The following is a 23,054-nucleotide window of genomic DNA, read 5'->3' as shown; positions in this document are numbered from 1 at the left end:
CTTTTGGGAATCTTGCCTTTAGACTTTGGCACTCATGAGATTCGATGCGACAATTGCAGGAAACAGTACCAGTGTTCTGTCTAGCTATTTATATTTGGCCCTTATCCAGAGCATCTCCTAAACATGAGAGAGTTTACCTCTGTGGCAGGAAGATATTATTGTCCTCATTTGAGAGACAGAGTGGTAAAGTGACTTGCTTAAGGTCACATGAGAAGCCTGAGGCAGAGGCAGGAAGTAGAGTAGAAATGTACTAATGTTTAGAGCATTTTCTCACTCGTAGTGCTAATAGTTACTACAGTAGTCAGTTGAAATCGCTGCTGCTGTTGTGATGCTTGTAACTTGTACCTCTGCGCCATCTGCAGGTTGTTTGGAGCTTGTGCACTGTGTACCAAGTGGGTCCTGCCTAGCATGGAAGACAGCGATCTCTCTGCAAGACAAGGACTGTCACATCTTCCCACATTCCTGCTGCATTTCAGTAGGAACCCTCTAGATGGGGTCGGGGAGTAGGGCGAGGCACACATCTGGTTGCAACAGAAGATAACGATTAAATGATTCATTAAGAAATTAATCAGTATGCACCCAATCCTGTGTAGCCTTTATGTACAGAATGGCAAAACTCCTATTGACTTCAGTGGGGCCAGGATTTCATTCCCAGATAGTTTAATTTGAATAAGGTTTGAAGGATTAGGCCATATTATTATTGCTGGAGTCTGCAGCTGGACTTAAATACCAGGCAATTGTTCCTGTGAGGGGATGGATTGGTACAATGTTATTGGTTTGTAACCTCTCCCTGAGCTCTGCACAGAGTTCAGGATGAGAAAAGGTATAGCAAGCATCAAAGGGCTATGAATGATATTCCCCCCAAATACTAAGATATACATGATTTTTAAATATTAAGTTATGGTTAAATTCATATGCAGTAGCTGATTTTACAAAGGTAAACTGAAAATGCAGCTGCATATCTGTGTCTGGCTGGAGAGCCTTGCCCATGTGCTTAGGGTCTAACTAATCACCATATATGGGGTCAGGAAGGAATTTTTCCCCCGGGTCAGATGGGCAGAGACCCCGGGGCTCTTTCGCTTTCCTCTGTGGCATGTGGCATGGATCACTTGCAGGTTTAAACTAGTGTAAATGGTGGATTTGAGGATTTCAGTGACTCAGCCAGAGGTTAGGGGGTCTATTAAAGGAGTGAGTGGGTGAGGTTTTGTGGCTTGTAATGTGTAGGAGGCCAGACTAGGGGATCATGATGGTCCCTTCTGACCTTAAAGTCTATTAAAATATCATCTGAGTCTATATCTGAGGGCAGACCTGAATCTTGAGTTACAAGCCTCAATATACAAGAAATAAAACTAAATATCAGGAAAGATTGTGAAAATGGGAGTGTTTATTTTATTTTAACCAACAAATGTGACAGTAGCTAACAGTTCTAGGAAGCCCTGCAGATGCTTGTTGTGCTTCCTTACATGCAGATTACTCCTGCTCTGTTTGCTGTTTCACAAATGTCTGTGCTTGGGCATATCCTGCAGAGTTTGAACATGTCTTTGTGTTCAGTTTGTCCTTTCCAATTGTCTTGAGCAGAAGCCATAGAAAGGAGAGCGACAGAAATGAAGTTTTTTATCACATTTTCTTGAAAATGCCAGGACTAATTTTTAAAATGCATAACATGTCTTTAGGACAATGCACAGCCGTTGGGATCTCCCATAGTTTAAGGCACAACTTCTGATTTGTGCTATTGTGAGGACCGCTTTGCACATCAGCAGCCTCGTCTATGAATCAACATATATTTTCGCTGTCTGTTCCTTTAAGCTCAAGAGCCTGTTTACAATTGGTCCATAATAACATAACAGCTTGTTGTACAACCATCTAGTATTCTGCCCACTGGTATGCTAGTTTGGGGGGATGTGCATGCTACAAAAGTACATTGTTCTGTGTTGCTTGCTTGCTTGCTTCATTATTTTTTTCCCTTCCTAGTTGAAAAAAGAGTAAACTTCCATTGTTTATCACTAGAAGTTGATTAAGAAATCTCACTTTTACAGATCCCATGAACTTGGCATCTGATGAACCAGCACCTGGAATTGAAGATGTGAAGGTACAGCTTTATCCTTGTATGAATAACTAGCCTCTGTCTAAGTTCTCCTGCTGCACCTTACGTTGTGGTATCTGAGTATCTTCCACAGTTAAAAAAATAAATAAGGTGACTAATGCCTGCCAAGTGACATTTCCTTTCCATTTCTGCCCCAGGGAAAAGTTATGTGTATGTATGTTTATTATTTACTTCAATGAATCTATTATGTGTTGGTGGGCTGGAAAGCCAGGTCAAAGAAATGAGGCTTACGTGTGGACTGGAAAGTCATGATGATTGTGGTAATTCCTACGGGAGTGTGTTCTACAGCCTTGGGACCAGCTGAGGTGAAGCCCCATCTCCTACGTGCACCAGCTTCCTCCTTGATATAGAGAGTTCCATTGTTCACGAGGAGTGGAGCTGAGGAGGGCAGTGGAGGTCCAGGAAGGTGAGGTGATGTTTTAGGGTAATCTTGAGCCTGGGAGATAACATGGGGAAACTCTCATTAGCAACATTTGCAGGATCATACACAGAGCCTGTTAGAGACTGACAGTGAGAAATTCTGGCATAAAAAATACTGATCCTGCTTGGGATTACTTTTATGTGGATCTAACATAAAATAAGATATTTTACACTTGATAGGAGAAAGAGAAGCTGTGATGCTTGCATATAATCCAATTTTGATTAGTCAGCTCTATTTGATGTCTGTTTTTATATCATGCTTTATATGTATGTCTCAGGTTGTGCCCTAAGAAATCCTTGGTCTCAATTTTACTTTTTCTAGTTTACACAATTGAGATTTGGGTGTGGACGAGAGCTAGCTGGCTGAGGCTCAGAATGTACAAGGTTGAAGTGATATTTGTAGGTTGAGAAGCAACTGGAAGATATGGGTAGAATAATATCTTCCCCTTTTGTTAAGGCCTGTGCCTGTTGTTTGTCCATTGAGTTTGCAATCTGGGGGTGGTGTTGGAGCTACACATGGGCACAGATGATTATAACACCTAGTCCTTCCTTGAGTGCAGGAGACTGGACAAGATGACCTCTCGAGGTCCCTTCCAGTCCTGTGATGATTCTGTGTAGCAGTGGTGGCCTTGTTCATTTTCTTTTTTCTATGTCTGGCCAGGAGACTGACCATTTCTTGTGGACACAGACCATTCTACCATAATCCATGCCTTTGTCATCTTCAGATTTGATTACTGCAGCTACATAAGGCTACATGTTAAATCAACCTGGAAACTGAAATTGAGGCAGAATGCAGCAACCCACCTATGTTGCTGGGAGCATGTGACACTAGTGATCCCTCATCTGCATTGGCCACTTGTTGATTTCTGGACGGAGTTAGAGGCATTAGTTCTGACCTGTAAAGCTGTAAATGGCCTGAGACTGCCTCTCCCTGTATGATAAGTTCACAGCTTTGGTCATTAGAGATCTTTGAGCTGGAGCCCGCTCGTTTTAAACTTATATCCCACTCTGCTCCAAAACAGTCTGTATTTGTTGACCCTTCAAGGCACAATAAAGCCTGAGCTCTTGTGGAGGGAGGGTCACCATGAAGGCTAGTGCTTGCAGGGAGGTGGGGTATTGTCTGGGTTTGATTTTTATCTCTCATTGGTTATTTTTTGTCTGGAGGAGAGGCTGCTAGTTTTATCTTTTAGGCAATTGTATTTTTAATGTGTCGTTGCCTCTTTCCACCTCAGCTTGCTAGTCAAAGTTCAGGGGATGTTCCAGTTGGTGGAGTCTGGTATTTTCTTTGATGCAGTTTTGTTTATTTCCAAGGGATGGACAAAGTCCTGCTTTTCTGAATGCAGGGGGAAGCAAGAACAAAAGGAGTGTAATGTCTTATTTTACAGCCCCAAGCTCCTTAGACCCAAAAGTTCTGTCTCTTGCTTTTTCCAGGGTCACAGGCCACTGCTTGGCTTTCTTGCTTTTTGCCTCTGCCTCACTCGCTCTTCTGTCTCTTCTCAGTTTCTGGGTGTTCTGACTTGGCTTGCATGCATGCACCCTGGTCATGATACCCAGTGGAGCCCCCTGCCCATTTTTGAGCAGATTCTATTAGGCCTTGTTTTAGGTGTGTCCCCTTAACTGTCTCTTACAGCTATCTTAAATAAAGGGCATTTTCACACACCAGTTTTAGAATAAGATTGTAACTCAACCCATAACAAGGTTTTACCCAGCTCATAATGGCATTAAGGGTTCACAAAGCCTGGGGTAGGCAGTTCTTTTATTTTCTGTATTTATTGTGTAACCCTTCTGCCCATCAGAGTTGGCAGCAACAAGGGCCAGGTTCAGTATCTAGGGGTTCCATTTCAATAACACAATGCAAAACCGGCTCGAGCCCCCACCCAGTGACCTGGGACAATTACATACCACCCCCCTGGGCGCCTCTAAGAGGCAATATTCCCCTCTCGCAAGCACAGAGTCTGAGTGTAGCAAAAGCCTTTTAATAAAGGAGGGAAATAATGTGGCATTATGTTGGGGAAGCACCACAAACAGGATTCATAACACCAACCATGAGCAAAAGACCCACCCCCAAGTAAGTTTGGCAGTATCCTTTTCCCCTCAGGGTCTTAAGTCCAGCAACCCAATAGTCAGCCCCCTCCCGCCCAGTTTCTGTCTTTGGTCAGTGCAGCCCCCCCCCTCCGCCCCCCGAGTTCAGAAGTTCATCTGCAGAGTTTACCTCCCAGCCTGGGTGGAAGTGGAGGGAGGTGTGGGGGGCATCTTCCATGCTCCGCTTCTCAGGTCGATGGCTGAGTGCCACGCCTCTCCATGGGGTTCTGCTATAGTCTTCACCATCATCCGCGCCTCTCCACCAGCCGCCCTGCTATCTGCTCCACTCTGTTCGCTGTCTGCTCCTCTCCACCACCGCCTGGTTATCCACTCTGCTCTAGCTGTCTGCTCACCAACTTGTCTTCAGGCCCCCCCCCACTTAACACAGCTCTCAGCAACTTAGCTCTTTAGTGATTTCAGCTCTCAGTGATTTTTAGCTGGTAGTAGGGGAGCACCACTAGCCCAAAGTAGGTCTAATGCTTAGAGCTAGGTATCAGTGATTTCAGCTCTGCAGCATGTAACAAGACTCCTAATGGAACCAAAATTAGCTCTGTTATTACACCATGGGGAGAGAGGAGGAGTCAACGTAGTGTTTAGGGCCCTCAGAAGGGGCCCACACTACTAGGTACACATACCTTTCCCCAGCCTCTCTCAATTCACTGGGTTTTGGAGTCCATGTCCCTTGCCTAGCGATTGCTACTTAGTTGAGGGCGAGTCCCTCCATCATAAAATGCCAAGTACAGTTCTACTGTCCTTGATTCACATAACCAGGATAACAACCCTTTGTTACTCCTGCCCCATAATAGAGAGACTGGGGATCCCACAGCAGCCAATGTGACCATTTGGGCAAGGAGTCCATCAAGGTAGGCAGGGTGGGTGTGCCCAGTGGTGAGCTGGAGCCGGTTGTTAAATTTAGAAGCGCTTTTAGAACCGGTTGTTCCGCGAGGGACAACCGGTTCTAAAAGGGCTTCTAAATTTAACCGGCCAAAAGTGGCGCCTTAGGCGCCGACTCCACAGGTGCTCCAGCCCTGGAGCACCCAAGGGGAAAATTTGGTGGGTGCAGAGCACCCACCGGCAGCTCCCCACCCCACCCCTGGCCCCAGCTCACCTCCGCTCCTCCTCCTCGCCTGAACGTGCCGCCCGCTCTGCTTCTCCGTGCCCCCGCCCCGGCTTCCCGCGAATCAGCTGTTCGCGCAGGAGGCCGGGGCAGGCTGAGAAGCAAGTGGCGGCTTCCCGCTCAGGCCCAGGGAGGTGGAGGTGAGTTGGGGTGGGGGGGGCGAGGAGGGCCTCCCGCGCCACAGCAGGTAACCCGGGGGGGCGGGCAGAGGAACCACTCCCCGCCCCAGCTTACCTCCGCCACCCTCGGCCTGAGCGGGAAGCCGTGGCCTGCTTCTCAGTCCTCCCCGGCTTCCCGCCAAACAGCTGATTCGCGGGGGGCCGGGGGAGCACACGGAGAAGCAAAGTGGGGCGGTGGGTTCAGGAGAGGAGGCGGAGCGGAGGTGGGCTGGGGCTGGGCATGGGGAGCTGCCTGTGGGTGCTCTGCACCCACCAAATTTTCCCCATTGGTGCTCCAGCCCCAGAGCACCCAGGGAGTCGGCGTCTAAGGCGCCACTTTTGATGTGATCAGTGGGGGAGTGGCTGTTCCCCTTGCTCCCCCCCCAGCTACGCTCCCCCGCCCCTAGGAGCCAGAGGGACCAGCCGGATGCTTCCTGAGTGCTGCCCCAGGTAAGCACCGCCGAGACTCCGCACCTCACCCCCTGGCAGGTGCCTCTGGCTCTTAGGGGTGGGGTGGGCACCCATTACGGTGGCTCACGAGACCCTCCTACCCAGTTCTGGGAGCAGTCAGGGACAGGGGAGGGAGGTGGATGGGGCAGGGGTCTTGGGCGGGGGGCGTCAAGGAACGCGGGGGGGTTGGATGGGGCAGGAGTCCCGGGGGGCGGGGGTAGGCAATGACCCCCTCGAGGGTTGAGGAGGGAACCCGTTGTTAAGATTTTGGCAGCTCATCACTGGGTGTGCCCATGCAAACGAGAGTGCCCATGCAAATGAGATCAGCCCCTGAAGTCCTTTTTCACAGCTCACCACCAGATGTCAGATTAGAGGTCATTCTGACTCTGCTTACAATTGAAATAAATGAAATGAACAAATGGTGCTGAAAAGATTTAAAGAGAATTCAGGAAGCACCAGGCACTGTTTGTAATGAAGTTCAAACTTGACCATTCAACTTAAAAATCTAGCTCAAATTTCCTTTTTCTAGCCTTTCAGAGATCCTCTGGTTCCGTCAAGTGAAAATGAAGACCAGGTCTTGTTGGATATAGGTAAGAAATTTTTAGCAGTTTTCACTCTTCGAAAAGTGATTGATCTATATGCTACAAAGCTATCATAGATCCAAATACATAGCAGACAGATAGGTGTCAGACAGTTTCTCTAAAAGAAACAGGACAACTAACTTTAATGAGCAGCACCACAGGGCTGCAACCAAAGGGCTCACTCAGCCAAATTTGTGTTATTTGGAAGGAAAACTGTATCAGATTCTTCTATTGTATTTAGGTCCTTGTGTCCACCTGTGATATACTAGGACCTTCCAGCAACGTAAGTGGAAATAAAAAAGTTGAAAAGAATTGATACAATTAACTTAAATGAGTGAAGATTAAATGAAACACACGTAAAGAAATGTCTAGATACTATGGGGATGGATGCATTATAGTTCCCGCAGATAGATTAAGGATATAGCTAGGTAAGCCCAGCAGCCAGTAACACAATCAAATACAAGCAAAACAGTGAGGAAAATTTCCAAGTTTGGGAAAAGCTACAGTAACAAAGTGCAAACATCAGATAACACAAAGCAGAACAAGAAGGAAGTGGGCAAAGAGTCAGATAGCTCAGCCAATGAGAGCTGGGATTCCAGCCAGAAGTAGCCAGGCTGTTTTAATTTGCAATAAGGTACAGTGGCATAAATGGAACAGATAACTCAGATTGTCGATACTCAAACAACCAGTGTGCAAACTTAACAGACCTTGCTACAGAGATAAGAGCCGCCTTGTTTTTTTATGTAGGGCAGTAGAGGGAATGGGTCTGATTCTGCACTGGTGTAAATCCACAGATGACAGAGATAATATTCTGGCTCAATATTTCTAATAATCTCTTATAATAATCCATTCTCTAATCATCAGTATTGCAAATCACAATTGTGAGAGATGCTGTCAGTTCAGTAACTTTAGCACACATATGTTGCAGCCATGTATTGCCTCCCTGTCCCAGGAATGTAGAAGTTTAACAAGGGAATTAAGAGTATGTTGGGAAAAATAATAGTTTGTGTGTTTGTGACTTGGGTGCCTTTGTTCATAGACCAGATTCATATTCTGGAATAAGTCTAAGAGCCCTGCATAAATAATAATACTGTACAGGTATGTAAAATGATAGTGTCCACATGATCACATTCTGTTTTGTTAAGCAAAACCAGTTATTGGACTGGATTTTAGCACAGGATGGCGTGAGCCATCAGGGAGCAATTATCGCTCACTAATTTTGAAGCCACATCTGTTCTCGTTCCTGCTCTGGTTACACCAGCTGCATATAGTCTTCAAGGGACTGTACAGCAGCAGGTAATTGGTAGATCTGTGCTCTTCCCGGCAACTGACTCACCCCTTTTCACCCTTGATATACTCTGTCCCTCCACCAAGACACCATCTACCCAATGGTTCTCAACGGTGGTCTGCGGGCCACTTGCAGCCCAGTCAGCACACAGTTGTGGCACATGTGACATCCTCAGAGCCATAGAGGTAGAATATTTATTGTGTGGGTGCAGCCCACATATCACATAGAGAGCTGCATATGTGGCCCATAATTGTAAATAGGTTGAGAACCACAGATCTACACTGAGCCTAGAGGCAGCTGTCTGAGGAGCCAGTTCTGTGGGCTTTACAGGAGCTCAGAGCTCCCCCACACACACAGCTGAGAGAGAGAGAATGCTCGATCTGGCCACCTGCAATGTCCCATCTCCAGCTGTGGTCATCTCCTATTTATTTCAATAGGGCCTGGACTCCACCCCCAGTGTGAATTGTATGTGAGATCTAATGGGGTTAATCCATGAAGTGTTGTGGTTGCATGCTAGGAGAATTGAACAAAGGGTAAGATATAGCATAGAAATAATGCAGGAAAGGAGGGAACTGTATTTTTAAAAATATTTTGAATATTAAATTAAGGTGGTTTGATGGGTTTATTTAACAATAAAAATCTGTGCATGTTTTAACTTGAACCATACCACAATAACTGTCAAATGTCACAATTTTATTGTCCTGTACTGCTTTAGACTGGTTTTTGTTGTGTTTTTTTGGCATTGTTATATTAATGGCTGTGTTTTTGGCAGGAGAGACACGCAGTGGGGGATAAGGAGAGAGAAAAGGGAAGAAGAAAAATAGAGTGAGATACTGAGGGGAGATGTGAGGGGAGAAGAATGAATAGAAAAGAGCAAGCTGTAGAGTGTCTCTAGGAGGTAGGGATGAGCAAAGCAATGAATACATTTAATGGTGAGACTATGTAGTTCTGTTTGGTCATTTACATGTTTCTGAATATCAACCAGCTGATGAATATTAGCTTCTCCCTTCTCTGCTCCATTTCCCCCTCCCACATGGCCCCTCTTTCCAAAAACTCTGTCAAAAATTAATACTAATAATGGCAGCTCCTGAAAGGACTCCCAAGTCCTTTTCTACTTGCCTGGTTCAGCACCCTGCTCTTACACCAAACCCCTCAAGTTCTAGCAATACCCTTCTCCCAACAGGTATTTGCCTTTAAGGTATTTTGAGGTGTCCACAATGCCTTCTCCAGAATCTTCAGGGGAGCTAGGTCTCTTTGTCCCTCCTATACATTTTTTGGGGGTGGGAGCTGTGACCACATAGGTGCCTTGTGGGATTTTACCTTGCACCCTACAGAAAGCTTTTGCTGTTCTGCTTCTGTCCAGCAGGGGGAAGGTTGGCTTTCTGCCTCTCAGCAGCCCGTGTCAGGATTAGAGAGGCAAAGAAGCTTTCCCCTTAGTCCTCTGATCCCCCTCCCTACAGAGTGAAGGTTGGGGGTAGCAGTCTCCTAATGCCCACTGAGCATCTCTGGGAGCGTATGAGAAGCCATTTGAACTGTGCAGACATCTAACTAAAGAGTCCTAAATATTTCTGGAGGCAGTGTTTACTGTATTTTGAGAATTGGTGGGGTAGGTGCAAGGTGCTGGGGGAAAGGAACTATTAGGTCAGGCTGAAAGTTGGATTATGGGAACAGCCATACCCAACAGTCTCTTCATCTCTCTCTCCTGGGAACTGATAGAGATCCGGTCTATGTAATTAAAAACAAAAACATTACCAATACATCTTTCTTTATTCAGTGAAAGAGAGAGAGAAAAAAACTGCACAGGATGGGAGAGAAAAACGAACAGGGAATTAGGGAGAGTGAGTAAAAGATACAGAAAAAGGAAAAAAACACAAACAAAAACAAACAGAAAGGATGTTTTTTAGATTTAATGTTAAAACATGTGTCCTCACAGTGCATTGTATTTCTCCAGTTCCGCAACTCTTATGTTTTTGGGAAGGAGTCTGGGAGGTGACAGCTGAATGCTTTTACTGTTTGGCATTTAACTGAATTAACAGGGCATGTATTTTTAAACATTTATAATTCCTTCCTGTTTTGCATAACTAGTTTGAGAAGGATGATGTCCACAAGGCCATCTATAAAGCTGTAAAAGCTTCTTTTTTCAATAGAAATATTCTACTTTTTCCAGAGAAATATAAACCTTTTAACAAACGTAAGTGTGGACTTTCTTCTCAAAATATCAATTAAAAACATGGCGGGAGGAAGAAGTTACAACTTTTCAAAATATTTGTCTTGCTCAGATAGTCATAGTGCAAGTGACCTGGCAGTGGGTTTTGTATGTCTCTAGTCTACCCTATTTGCATTACTGGCAGCAAGAAAATGAAAACATAAATAAATTAAAATTAATTCTGCAGTCCACATTCTGCACTTCGAAAGATAAAAACACAGAAGCTAAATTTTTGACAAATCTATGCCTGATCAGGGCAGCACAAAACTTTTAGTAGATTCTTGTCCTTTGATTTTTACAGCTTTCACAGAAATCCCAGTTTAACCATATATTGTCTTAAGGAACTGAACATCATGATCTTTTCTTCTATATAAACCACTACAATGTAATCTGTATAAAATCTGGTTTCAATGTTGCTGTTTTGTTTGTTTTAATTAGCTTTCCTTACTGCAGTTGGTAAGATTTAAAATGTTTTCTTTAGAAAGAAATTGATCTGCTTTCTTGATGTTCTCCTGTGCTTAAATAATATTAGCCTTTAGAATTAGTGTTAGGTCTATAAAGTAATTACTACTACTGGTCTGGATAAAATCTCTTTTTATTTATTTATTTATTTTTATAAAAGATATTACATATGTGCTGTCAGAGATGGGCAAACTATTTGTAACTAAGGCTTTTATAATCAAATATGCCTGTTTTTGAGTTTGTGACCATAGGAAGTAATGTTTTAAAAATATGTAAAATTTTATTAAATATTGTCTGTTGAGATGACTGAGAATTTTGTGACAAATGTGTTATTTTTTGTTAATTGGCACTGTTCGTTCCTAGTTTCCCCCACTTCTGCTTCATGCAGAGTTGACACTTTAGGAAGGTCCCTTTCCAATATGAAGAGTCTCAGAAACGCCTGTCTTTATCCAGTTTTATGGAAGAGGCATATTCTGAAAATTGCAGAACAACATAATAACTGAGGAAACCCATGATTCTATTGCCCTAGCAGTCCTTTAATGTCTGTGGAAATTATGCACCACTCTTGTTTGCAGGGGTCTCAATGTTCTTTAAGAGTTGTTTCTGGAATCTTTGCAAAACCTCAAGGAGAGTGCTACTGCCCAGTGAAGAGTGCTTTAGCCTGTGGCTTCTCACAGAACCTTGCCAAAAGCATTCTTTAAACAATGGATAGGTGATCCTAGTTTATTTCAGTAGAGAGACAAAGTGTATGCATGCTTATATGTCTATAAACAATCAAATGTCAGGGTTTACTTAACAGATGAGAGCTGAAGAAGACCTGAGAAGTAAGCTCTCTTTTATTACAAAAATCTTCCTAAGTATGTGAGCCTATAAACACAGCTTAATTAAAAGTTCATGAAAAAATCTCCAAGCATAATATTAAGCATTAAAATATGCAGGCTTTTTTGTTCTTGGCTCTCAAGTTTCTCCCTCTTTTCTTAATTTGTCTCAGACGCTATTATGCAAGTAAATCTTTCTCTCTCTCTGAATATAAATATAGATAGAGAGAAAGAATCATAGGACTGGAAGGAACTTCGTGAGATCATCTAGTCCAGTCCCCTGCACTCACGGCAGGACTAAGTATTATCTAGACCAGTGGTTTTCAAACTTTTTTTCTGGCTACCCAGTTGAAGAAAACTGTTGATGCCCGTGACCGAACAGAGCTGGGGATGAGGGGTTTTGGGTGTGTGGGGGGGTCAGGGCTGAGGGTGCAGGCTCTAGGGTGGGGCCGGGGATGAAGGGTTCATTACATACACTGTAACAATGCTGGTTCTGGCAGGATCCAACTGAGAGTGCCAATTTAGGACAAATTACTTAAAGCAGGGCAGTTACAGCCCAAGGCTGTGGTTTTTGTGCACACGAACGCAAACCAAACCAGCCAAACAGAGAAGGCTTTGGTTTTACCCCACTGACTAACCACAAGTCACACAAGCAATTCCCTTAGACACCCCAGTTTCCCAGTATCACCATCAGTGCCGCTCGTTATGGGGACAAATGGTTATAAAAACCAATACCCCAGTAAAAGAAAAAAGGTTCTCTTAATCCCAAAGGACCAAGCCCCAGACCCAGGTCAATATATAAATCAGATCTTACCCACAAACCATGCTGTTGCCAGTCCTTTAGAATCTAAAAACTAAAGGTTTATTCATAAAAGGAAAAAGATATAGATGAGAGCAAGAATTGGTTAAATGGAATCAATTACATACAGTAATGGCAGAGTTCTTGGTTCAGGCTTGTAGCAGTGATAGAATAAATGGCAGGTTCAAATCAAGTCTCTGGAGTTACATCCACAGCTGGGAAGGATCATCGATCGTCCTTTGTTCAAAGCTTCAGTGTAGCAAAGTTCCTCCAGAGGTATGAAGCAGGATTGAAGACAAGATGGAGATAAGGCATCAGTCTTCTATAGTCTTTTCCAGGTGTAAGTACACCTCTTTGTTCTTACTGTGGAAAATTACAGCAAAATAGAGTTTGGAGTCACATGGGCAAGTCCCTGCATACTTTGCTGAGTCACAAGGCGTTATCTGCCTTCTCTCAATGGGTCAGTTGTATAGCTGATGGTCCTTAATGGGTCATCAAGCAAGTGAGTCAGTGCTGACACCAACTTGTCTGGGGTGTCACCCAGAAGCATAGCATAAGTTTGAAATACAGACAGTATAGAGCCAATATTCATAACTTTAACTACAAAAATGATACACACATATAGCCCGCATAATCATAATCAGCAAACCATAACCTTGTCTTAGACACCTCATTTGACCCCCTTTATATAAGATTTGATGCCACTACAGGACCTTGGTTGCAACAATGATCTATACAGTCCCAGCTTATGTCAATAACATCACACATGTCCCCTCTCAGTCTTCTCTTTTCCAGACTAAACAAACCCAATTTTTTCAGTATTCCCTCACAGGTCATGTTTTCTAGACCTTTAATCATTTTTGTTGCTTTTCTTTGGACTTTCTCCAATTTATCCACATCTTTCCTGAAATGTGGCACCCAGAACTGGACACACTACTCCAGTTGAGGCCTAATCAGTGCAGAGTAGAGTGGAAGAATTACTTCTCGTGGCTTGCTTACAGCACTCCTGCTAATACATCCCAGAATGATGTTCGCTTTTTTTGCAACAATGTCACACCATTGACTCAGATTTAGCTTATGGTCCACTATGACCCCCAGATCCCTTTCCGCAGTATTCCTTCCTCAGCAGACATTTCCCATTTTGTATGTGTACACGTGATTGTTCCTGCCTAAATGGAGTACTTTGCATTTGTCCTTATTGAAATTCATCCTATTTGCTTCAGACCATTTCTCCAGTTTGTCCAGATCATTTAGAATTTTAATCCTATCCTCCAAAGCACTTGAAACCCCTTCCAGAATGAATGAGTTGCAAACCTATGCTATCTGGCCTCCCAGAACATGTTTTCCTCCTCTGTCTAAATTCCCCCTCACCCCCCTTCACTTGATGAAATAAATTCTTCAAAAAGGAGGATCCCTTTGTTCTGATGTTTAAATCAGCTTCTTTGCCTGTCTTCTGCCTGCTTGGTCTCCATTTCACACTAAAGTAAATAAACAACTTGGGATCCATAAAATGTGAAATTAGCCTTCAAGGTATTAAACATTATTTCTGGAATATAGTTATGGAACAGAGTTAGAATCTTTGCATTCCATATATGGACACATACCTCTTCTTTCTTTCTCTTTGACACCCAGTTTGATTATCCCTGCCCTTGAAATCTCCCGATAAAACACGAAAAATACTAATGAAATTGTTATGCAGTAATCTTGTTTCCAGTACTGCAGGTTACCAATGTAAGCATAGACTTGCTTTCTATTGCAAGCCCATTAGCTAAACTTCTGTAAGGACTAGATCCAATTAAAGCTCCATTTAGCTTTCATGCAAAGCTATGCAAGCTCTAAATGTTGTTGGAGACTTTGGGCCTTGCATAAGCCTTCACTGCAGGTGTTGGAAGGAGGTTTTTTTGCTTTGCTTTGTTTTGTTTTCATTTTTATAATCGACTGTAGCCCTTAAGACTCAAGCTTTTGCAAGATCAAGGGACCTTTTCATCGGAATCAGGGACAAACAGCTAATAGCTTTCTGTCCATAGCTTTACTGTGAACCCCAACTAAGTATATCCTACTGTGGATTTGATGTGAATTGACATTGAACAAGAAGGGTATTTGGGCAAATTGTATCAGTGTATATATTTTGTTGGATTTGTTTAACAGCAGCCACAGGAGTCAGTGGATCCTGTCACCTGAGAGTGGTATTAATGTGTTGTTGCCTTGACCAATGTGAGGTGAACGGGGCCAGAAAGTAAAGACCAGAGTCAGCCCTAGGCTCCTGTCACAGTTATCTTACAAACTAAAGGCTCTGGAGCCAAGAAGAACTGTGAGCTCACAAAATTGTTGCAGTAAATGGAGGGGCAGATCCTGAGCTGGTGTGATTTATCATGATTTCTTTGGAACTATGACAAGTCACACCAGCTCAGGATCTGCCCCTCATTGTATATGGTGGTCAGTTGACTGCAGCACTGCTTTTCTTCATCCTAATCACATAGATAGTCATCTACAATTTTGGAGCACTGCCATACACTTATGAAAAGCTATTGTTCTTAATTTCAGTCCTTGCTAAGGTTAAACTGCTCTTAAATTTTGTGAGAGAAACAAGACTATTGAATACAGCTCCTTACAAATGTTGGTTTTTGAAAAGAGGGTATGTGTGTTTGTATCAGACCACCCATAGCATACTCAGGAGGTTCCTTATTGCTTTTCTTCTCACTGCACTTTTATTTCTCTTTGGTTATGTCTACACTAGAAATGCTACAGTGGAAGAGCTGGGGCACTGTAGTGTGGACACTTATTACAGTAATGGAAGGTGGTCTTCTGTTGCTGTAGTAAATCCACCTCTCTGAGAGGTGGTAGCTAGGTTGATGGAAGCATTCTTCAGTTGACCTAGCAGTGTCTACACTGGAGCTTAGTGAAAAATAAAATTTTTCACAGCCCTGAGCAATGCAGTTAAGCCGACCTCACTTTGTTTGCATCCGATGAAGTGAGCTGTAGCTCACGAAAGCTTATGCTCAAATAAATTGGTTAGTCTCTAAGGTGCCACAAATACTCCTTTTCTTTTCACTTTGTAGTGTAGACCAGCCCTTAAGTGGGTGTTCTTGTTTTTCTGTCATGCAGTGACAGAGGTGCTGGTTCTGAATGCTGATGAGATAGTACTTGGTGCAGTCCCAGTCTGTCGTATTCTGGGTAACATCAGCAACTGTTAAACACCCAGCTCACCTTTCTGGATACTCCATCATGGAGTTCAGCTTACAGGCTGCCTGTGGGCAGTAACTGTACACATTGGTGCCCAAGCAGATCAGTTATCCAACATCCACCCACCTCTAGACAAAACAGGAGATAAATCAGCCAAAAGAGAGAGCTCTAGACTGAAATAGTCAATTATACATCATAATTTTTTTAAAAAAATCTTGACATTATTTAAAAGAATAGCACATTAAGTATTGTGATAGAGAGGGCAGCAGTTGGTTATACATGAGTTTTATGGCATGTGTTATACAAATGGTTAGATTAGATGATCTAGTGGTCTCTCTTCTGGCCTTAAAATCTATTAATAAATCTGTAATGTTTACTTTATCTTTTGAATTATGTATCAAATTCATACATATGGTAGGTAATCGTCTACCAATGCAGGTATATATTTTATTGACTTCTTTGTTCCCCAGCATATTAAATACACCTGTTCTCAATGATACGGAGAAAAAAGAGTGGAAAGCAGCATGAAGAAGGAACCACATTCACACCAACTTACTCAGATGATGGACTCAATTATAAATCCATAGGCTGAAACCATAAGTACTTTTTTTTTAAACTCCAGATTTTGTGGTGTTTCTCTAGTAGGTCTGTAAAAACAAAAACCGCTTTAATGTAAACGTCCATCAGAAGAACCCTGGTATTGCCAGGAGCAGAGCAAGTGGTAAAAATGTGATGAATAATTGTGAGGAAAACTGGTAGTTCTACTGTGGTAATTCTCCTGTCCTGCAGCATAGAGAATAATAAATGCCTTTGTTCTAAGCAGCTGGGAGTAGCAGTAGATTAGAGGTAGCTTTAGTGAGTGGCTCTGGCTGATGGCATTTTGTCAAATTACACTTGTGGAATTTTGAAATTATTGTTAAAACATAACTTACTTATGTGCAGTTATTTACATTATCATTTGTGGGCTTTATCCAGGCATGGTGGCTGATCAGGAGCATTTGGCCTAGTGTGCAAAACCAAAGAGTCAGGTTGGGGAAAGCCATGCACACCTAAAGATTGCAGAGCTCTCTGAAGAGCACATGTAGATGAGCGCCTCACCACTTGTGCACCATAAGTCCCTGTGCCATATTCAGCCCTCTCACCTCTAATTCCCCACTGAGGCTGCAGTATAGGTGCTGGTAACTGCAGGCTCTACTGCCTCCTGGACAAGGTGAAGATGAGGAGAATTGCAGCTGTCTCTGTTTTTGCAGAATGAAACAATATGCCAATCTTGGGTGGGAGAGTGTGGGGCAGAGAGCTGTAGCTTGGGAAGCTCCTGCCATGCATAATCGGAGATTATGATGCGGGCCTCATCTTCAGCTGTGTTGGTGGGGTCATTCCCTGTTGAAGTGTCCGCTCCATCTTCCATGCCACGTTTACCATTTGCGGGGAGGTGATTTCTGACTTAATGGATTTCTCTCTCTCCTTGACTGAGCTCTCAGTCAGGGAGATGGGCTTCAGCCATGCAGTCCATTTAAAAGTTTTCTCGTGGTGACTGTAAACCAGAGGGGAGAGAATCCTCCTCCTTTTCTACTGCTCCCTTATCAGGGTGTCCCCTGAAGCTTGAGAATTTGCATGGTAGATAAAACAGCTGCTTCTGAAAGTGCCATTGGTGACTTCAATACTCCATGTAAGCTAAGAAAACTGGTTACATTCCTGAGCTTCCTTCTCCTATTACTGCAAGTTTAGAGACTACTCAAACAATAGACAATAGGCTGTAATGTCTGCAAAGAACATTCGTATCATGTTGATGTGTCTTGGCAAGCACTGGATGTAAGAATTTGAAACTTTAAGAAATTAGTACTTATCATATATTTATAAATGATCCTGAGAAGGAGGGGAACAACGAAGAAGCAAAATTTATAGTTGACACAAAATTATTGATCTTAGTCAAGACTAGAGAAGACTCTGAGGAACTTCAAAGAGACCTAACAAAACTAGGCAAATGGACATTGGGATGGCAGAGGAAAATCAATGCTGGCAAATGCAAGGTAATTAAAGCACGTTGGAAAGAATGATTTGAACTGCTGATATACATTACCAGGTTCTAAATTAACTCTAATGATTTAGGACAAAGACCTGGGTTTCACGGTGAACAGGTTGGTGGAAACATCTAATCAATGTGCAGAAAAATAAACAGAATGTGAGCATTCAGAATGCCGTTAAATACATCAGTTGTATGCCCTCACTTTGACAGTTGTGTTTGGTGCCAGTCACCCGTTCTCAGAAGGAACACAGCAGAGTAGAAGGAGTTCAGAGGATGCTGATGAAAACAAATAAATGTATGGCCTTTTATAATAGTATAGACTAAAAATGTGAGGAGTGTTTAATTTAGAGAGGAGATGAACAATGACACATTGTAAAAGTATGCAAAATAATGAATGGCATAAAGAAGGGAAATCAAGCCCTCTCATTATTTACCCTTTATCATAGAAAGAACAAAGGGACATTTGGTGAAATTAAAAGGAAACAAATTTAAAACTGACGAAAGGAAATACTTCTCCTGGTGCCCATTAATCTGCATTTCACCCATGAAACTCTCTGCCACTGGGTATCATTGAGGTCAAGAATTTAGGATACAAATTAGGATTAGATATTTGTATGGGTAATGAGAACATCCACAGTTACACGAGACTGGATAATTATGTATAAGGAGTGAATCCTCTTGCTTCTGGGCAAAAACCAACCACTAACTGCCTGTGGATAGGGAAAAAAATTTCTTCTGTGGACTAAAGAACACATACATATCCATTTTGTGGTTTCTTGTCCCTATTTCTGAAGGAAATGGTAGTGGCCACTGTTGGAGACGGGATAGTACCCTAGATGGTACTCTAGACAGGATAGGTTTCAGAGTAGCAGCCGTGTTAGTCTGTAGCTGCAAAAAGAAAAGGAGTACTTGTGGCACCGTAGAGACTAACAAATTTGTTAGTCTCTAAGGTGCCACAAGCACTCCTTTTCTTTAGACAGGATAGTAACCCTGGTGCGAAATGGTATGGCAGTTCCCATGTTCCTGTATATCTATGGGATTTATCAATGCAATATCAACCTGACATTCCAGGAGGTCTAGGTATTCCAAAACTGATGCCTATACCATCCATTTAAATCAGAGTAACCCTTCTGAGGTCATCCACGTCTTATTCTAATTCACTGGGATCATTAATGATACAGATGATTCAAACAAAAGGTGTATGGTGGTATTTAATGTTGAAGTAAAAATCCAACACTTGCAGCCTTTGAGGAAAGTGTTCTTCTGTGGCCTAATAAAAGTAAACAGAGATTCAGTTGAAGCAAAGAAAGAACGATGACCCATTAAATTACATTTTGCACAAATCAAGCACTTTATTCAGTGCTTGTATACTGCTGCTGTCTTCATCCATGAAAATTGATAGGTGTTTGTATAATCGCACCTGTGAATTGCATTTCAATTGAATTATTTTCTTCCAACAAATGTATCATTATCTACTACAAAAATGTGGATTGGGGAATCACTTGACACATAACACAGAAGTAGCCCTGCAGACCTCAACAGTCCGAAAAATAATTGAAGTGAAGTGAGGAATGTTAACAAGCTCAAATGTCATCATCTTCCAAACCTGACATTTAAACTGCATCACATATTCACGCTTCTCCTTTATGTAGAATACAAGAATACCTACATTGTCGGGTAATTAAAAGAAATGTTTAATGGAGTTCAGCAAACAAACAGTGGACATGTCATTTTTGGGTTGGCTCTTGTACAGCCACATTTGAGCCTGTTTATAAAATGTAGTTTGTGTAGTGTAAAGATGTTGGGGGAGGAGGGGATAATGAGTTCCTGCTGAATACTAATTGCCTACGAGTTGTTCAGGGAGACTGTATAAGAATGGAGGATTTGTTGTAAATTAGTCACTAGCTCTATTGTGCATTGCTATGAGGTTAGACCAGTGCTGTAAAGGTGCCAGCCTTACAAAATCCTTATGATTCATAGTCTCACTTGGTGACAGTATGAAGGAGAAAATGCTATTCAGAGTAAATATTATTGGAAAGAGAGCTCCCCTAATGGCTGTATAATCTTTCTTTACAACATTTACGCTTCTAGCTCATTTAGATTTGGAAAGATGGGAGCTGCAGCCTATTGAGTGGGTTATTGGTGCTTTTTTTCAGCTGCAAGATCCAAAGGTCTGCTGAGACTGATGGGGCACTATTGCTCTGGAGAAATATATAGTCCAGCAGATTGATTACTTAATGTTATTAGCTTACTTCTCTAGATTTCTTAATCTTCTGCTTCTAAAGCTCCAACTTTTAGCATAGCTTTACATGCAATCGTTTTATTAAAAATTATAACACAGAAACAAGGTTTTGCATTTTGTTAAAAAACGTATTGTAGTAGGGTTGTTTACTTTTGAAACACATTTTCTCATTCCAAACTTAACTCCTATTGTTTTCATTTACATCAAAATGAAAAGGTGGGTTAATGATTCATTGGCACACAATGACCTTTCAAATAGCTGTGGACCATGATGTGGCAGCACTACTCTGAGTTCTCATATTTTAACCTCCTTGGGTCTGCCTTCATATTTACAGCCTGATCTGTCTACGTGCCTGGACGCCTGAAGAGAGCAAACATTTACAGCTTCTCCCTCCCCTGTGTTTAGAAGGCAATTTGATCCTGCCTTGTCCATTCCTTTATTTTTCATCACTCTTGGACTTGACTTGCTTTTGAATACAACTAAGTGCAGTTTTAAGTATCTGCTGTCTGATCTGTTTATTTTGTAAAAAGAATGGATTCAGATTCTGATTCACCTTTTAATTATTCTTGGCCTTCCTTACCCAAAATGAGGATTCGAAGAAGGGGAACCAAGCAAGGTAGAAAAAGCTGTCTTCTTTTAAACCCCTGTTCCTTAATAGTTCTACCTCCTTTTCATTGTCTTCTTGCTGATCATGTGCAAGTAGATGTAAAAAGCCTTCTGGAATGAACAGATTTTTCTAGCTTTTTGCACCCTCATTGAAACTTGCCTTTTTGAAATCAGAGACACTCAGTTTGTTTAGTAAGAGAAAATAGTTTTATCCAAATTACATGTTGTGATTTTCCCTCTTGTTTATATTTCTTTATATGCCCAGTGAATTTTTCTTCGGGTTACAAGAGTTCTTTGACTGAGCAGTTCTGACATACTAAGGACTTACAAAATAGTATTGCAACAACTGTTATAAACAGATTCTCTGTATGTATAAGACCTGCCTAAAGTCCTGTTTTGATTTTCGGGGTGATTTGTAACTTAACTGTGTAGCAGTGGTCAACAGCTAGTAGGGAAATATTTAGTTATAGGCAAAAATCGGAGGACAGAGGAAAATTCTTTTCTGTCCATAAAATAATAGATGACAAGGTCATCTTTACTTTGAGTTGCACGAATCCTTGTTTAATTTTAATGTTTAATGTTCTTTGCAGAGAAGGCTTTGGGAGGTAAGTGTTATGAATATCATTGTAGCAAGGTGGTGTTGTAGAGAGCATAAATTCCTTAAAAGAAATTGTAGATGGAAGGTAGTAGGTTTATAACACAGAAGATTATCATTGAAAATCTTACTGAAGATAGCTAACTTTTACTTCATTCTATCAGAAGCAGTAAAATAATTGCACCAAAGGGAAACATGTAATCTTTACCCTTTCCTTTCATGAAGTTGTTTTTTAGGAAAGAAAAAATAAACAAGAAAAATAAGCTGTAATTAAAATCAGTGGAACTAGGCTGATGTACACCTGCTGAGAGTCTGGCCCCAAGTTTGTTTAGAGCTCAAAATGTTTATAAAATGAACATTTTAAACCTGGTGGGGGATGGGAGCCTTTTTAGTTTGCTACATTTATTCCTTTCCAGGAATGTAGAGTTTTTTTCTCATGTGTGGGTATGTATGAGTTCTGTCAAGAAGGTGAAATGAGTTTTTGAAGTCTCATGGGGGTATATTCTCTGTTCAATAGCTCATGAAGACCCACTTTATCTATGAAGTGTCAAGCTGTAAGCCCACACTCTGTCATGGTTTTATAATTGTTCTTTTGCCTTCAGACAGTAAAAATTTTGGGGACTCTGTTGCTGTATTTATGCATCACATTTTACCTGCTGCACAGCACTGGGTACACCTCTGATGCTATATATGTTATAAGTATCTTCTCTCCTCCATAGGTGATTTTTATCTCATTAATGTTAATAGTATACCAGTACATCTGTCTGTCAAATGCAGACTAAGTCATATGTGTGGTGGTTGCCTTAGCAAGAATGCATTACTTTATAGTGTGAAATGTATTCCACCTGCATAAATGCCAAGTACCCAGGTAGGCTGGGGAAGGGAAATCCAACACTCTGCTCCAAACCAGAACAGGTCACTTCTATAGGAGGCTACTGGTTCGTGTCTCCTCCCTATTCACCTCTGGTCAGCCTCCACTGTGTCCTTCTAGGCCAAACCAAGTGGTCCCAGTACAGAGACCCTTTCTGTGGTACATAGGTGGTGTACAGGCATCCCTGCCCAGCTGCAATCCCGATAGTGCCCCAACTCAATCCTTATGTGTTTATGGAGCTTAAGTGGTGCAAAGAGCATTGTGCTTCCCTTCTTGCACAATGTGTTAATTCCTCTCAGATTGAATAACAAAGTAAACAGAAACACAAATGGTTGGAATAAAGCTGTGGACATTTTTTCTGAAAATTGCAGAGACGTCATTCTGTAACTTGAAGATACTTTCCATCTGGCTCTGTGGTGATTTATAAGGGATACAAAATATCAAAAAAGACCAGGCTTTCCTACGGACGGCTTAGTGTGATCAGATACACTTTCAGCAATTTTTCTTCTGGCCGATATGAGTTAAAGAGAATTACTAATTGCTGCTACCACAACCAGCAAACCATAAATCATAGGCACGTAGCAGGCATGGTGAGACATCAGTAGTAGGAACCGGTGGGGCCTCTCAAGTGTGCTACAGCTACTCTACAGCTAACTGGTTTTAGTAATAGGAAACTGCCCTGAAAAAGTGATGTATGCAAGTTTCTGCTTATTTTCCAAGCTCAACCCTGCTGAACTACATGTCTCTCATGAAAGAAGCATGTTGAAAATTATGGTCAAGATTTTCACACATGGGTGCCTAAAGTTAGTCACTGAGGCCCCTACTCCTTAAGCTCCTTAAGTACATGTCTACCTTTAAGCAGGCGAATAGTTGCACTGAAGTCAGTCTGCCCCTTAGACTCCTCATGTGCTTCAAGTTAGACAGAAGCTTAAGCACCTTGCTGAACTGGGGTGTGAGGGCCAGATTTTCAAGAGCTGGCCACTTCATTTGGGTGCCAATGTGGGAGCTAAGCTCCTTCGAAAAATCTCACTCCATTTGGGGAGCTG

At 42.2% G+C, this 23,054-nt stretch overlaps 1 protein-coding gene across 9 annotated transcripts in view; it reads left to right on the top strand.

The window, feature by feature from the left end:
- Nucleotides 1–23,054, top strand: part of ARHGEF28 (Rho guanine nucleotide exchange factor 28) — a 191,262-nt gene that overhangs the window by 81,059 nt on the left and 87,149 nt on the right. For all 9 annotated transcript variants that reach the window (XM_037903025.2, XM_043547016.1, XM_037903021.2 and 6 more), the window contains 2 exons: nucleotides 2,037–2,089; nucleotides 6,861–6,921. In XM_037903025.2, coding sequence (XP_037758953.1) covers nucleotides 2,037–2,089; nucleotides 6,861–6,921 — 114 coding nt within the window. The remainder of the gene's footprint in view (nucleotides 1–2,036; nucleotides 2,090–6,860; nucleotides 6,922–23,054) is intronic.

Source organism: Chelonia mydas, chromosome 5 (genome assembly GCF_015237465.2).
Source record: "Chelonia mydas isolate rCheMyd1 chromosome 5, rCheMyd1.pri.v2, whole genome shotgun sequence".
NCBI lineage: Eukaryota > Metazoa > Chordata > Testudines > Cheloniidae > Chelonia > Chelonia mydas.
This window is presented reverse-complemented; position numbering and strand designations above follow the sequence as displayed.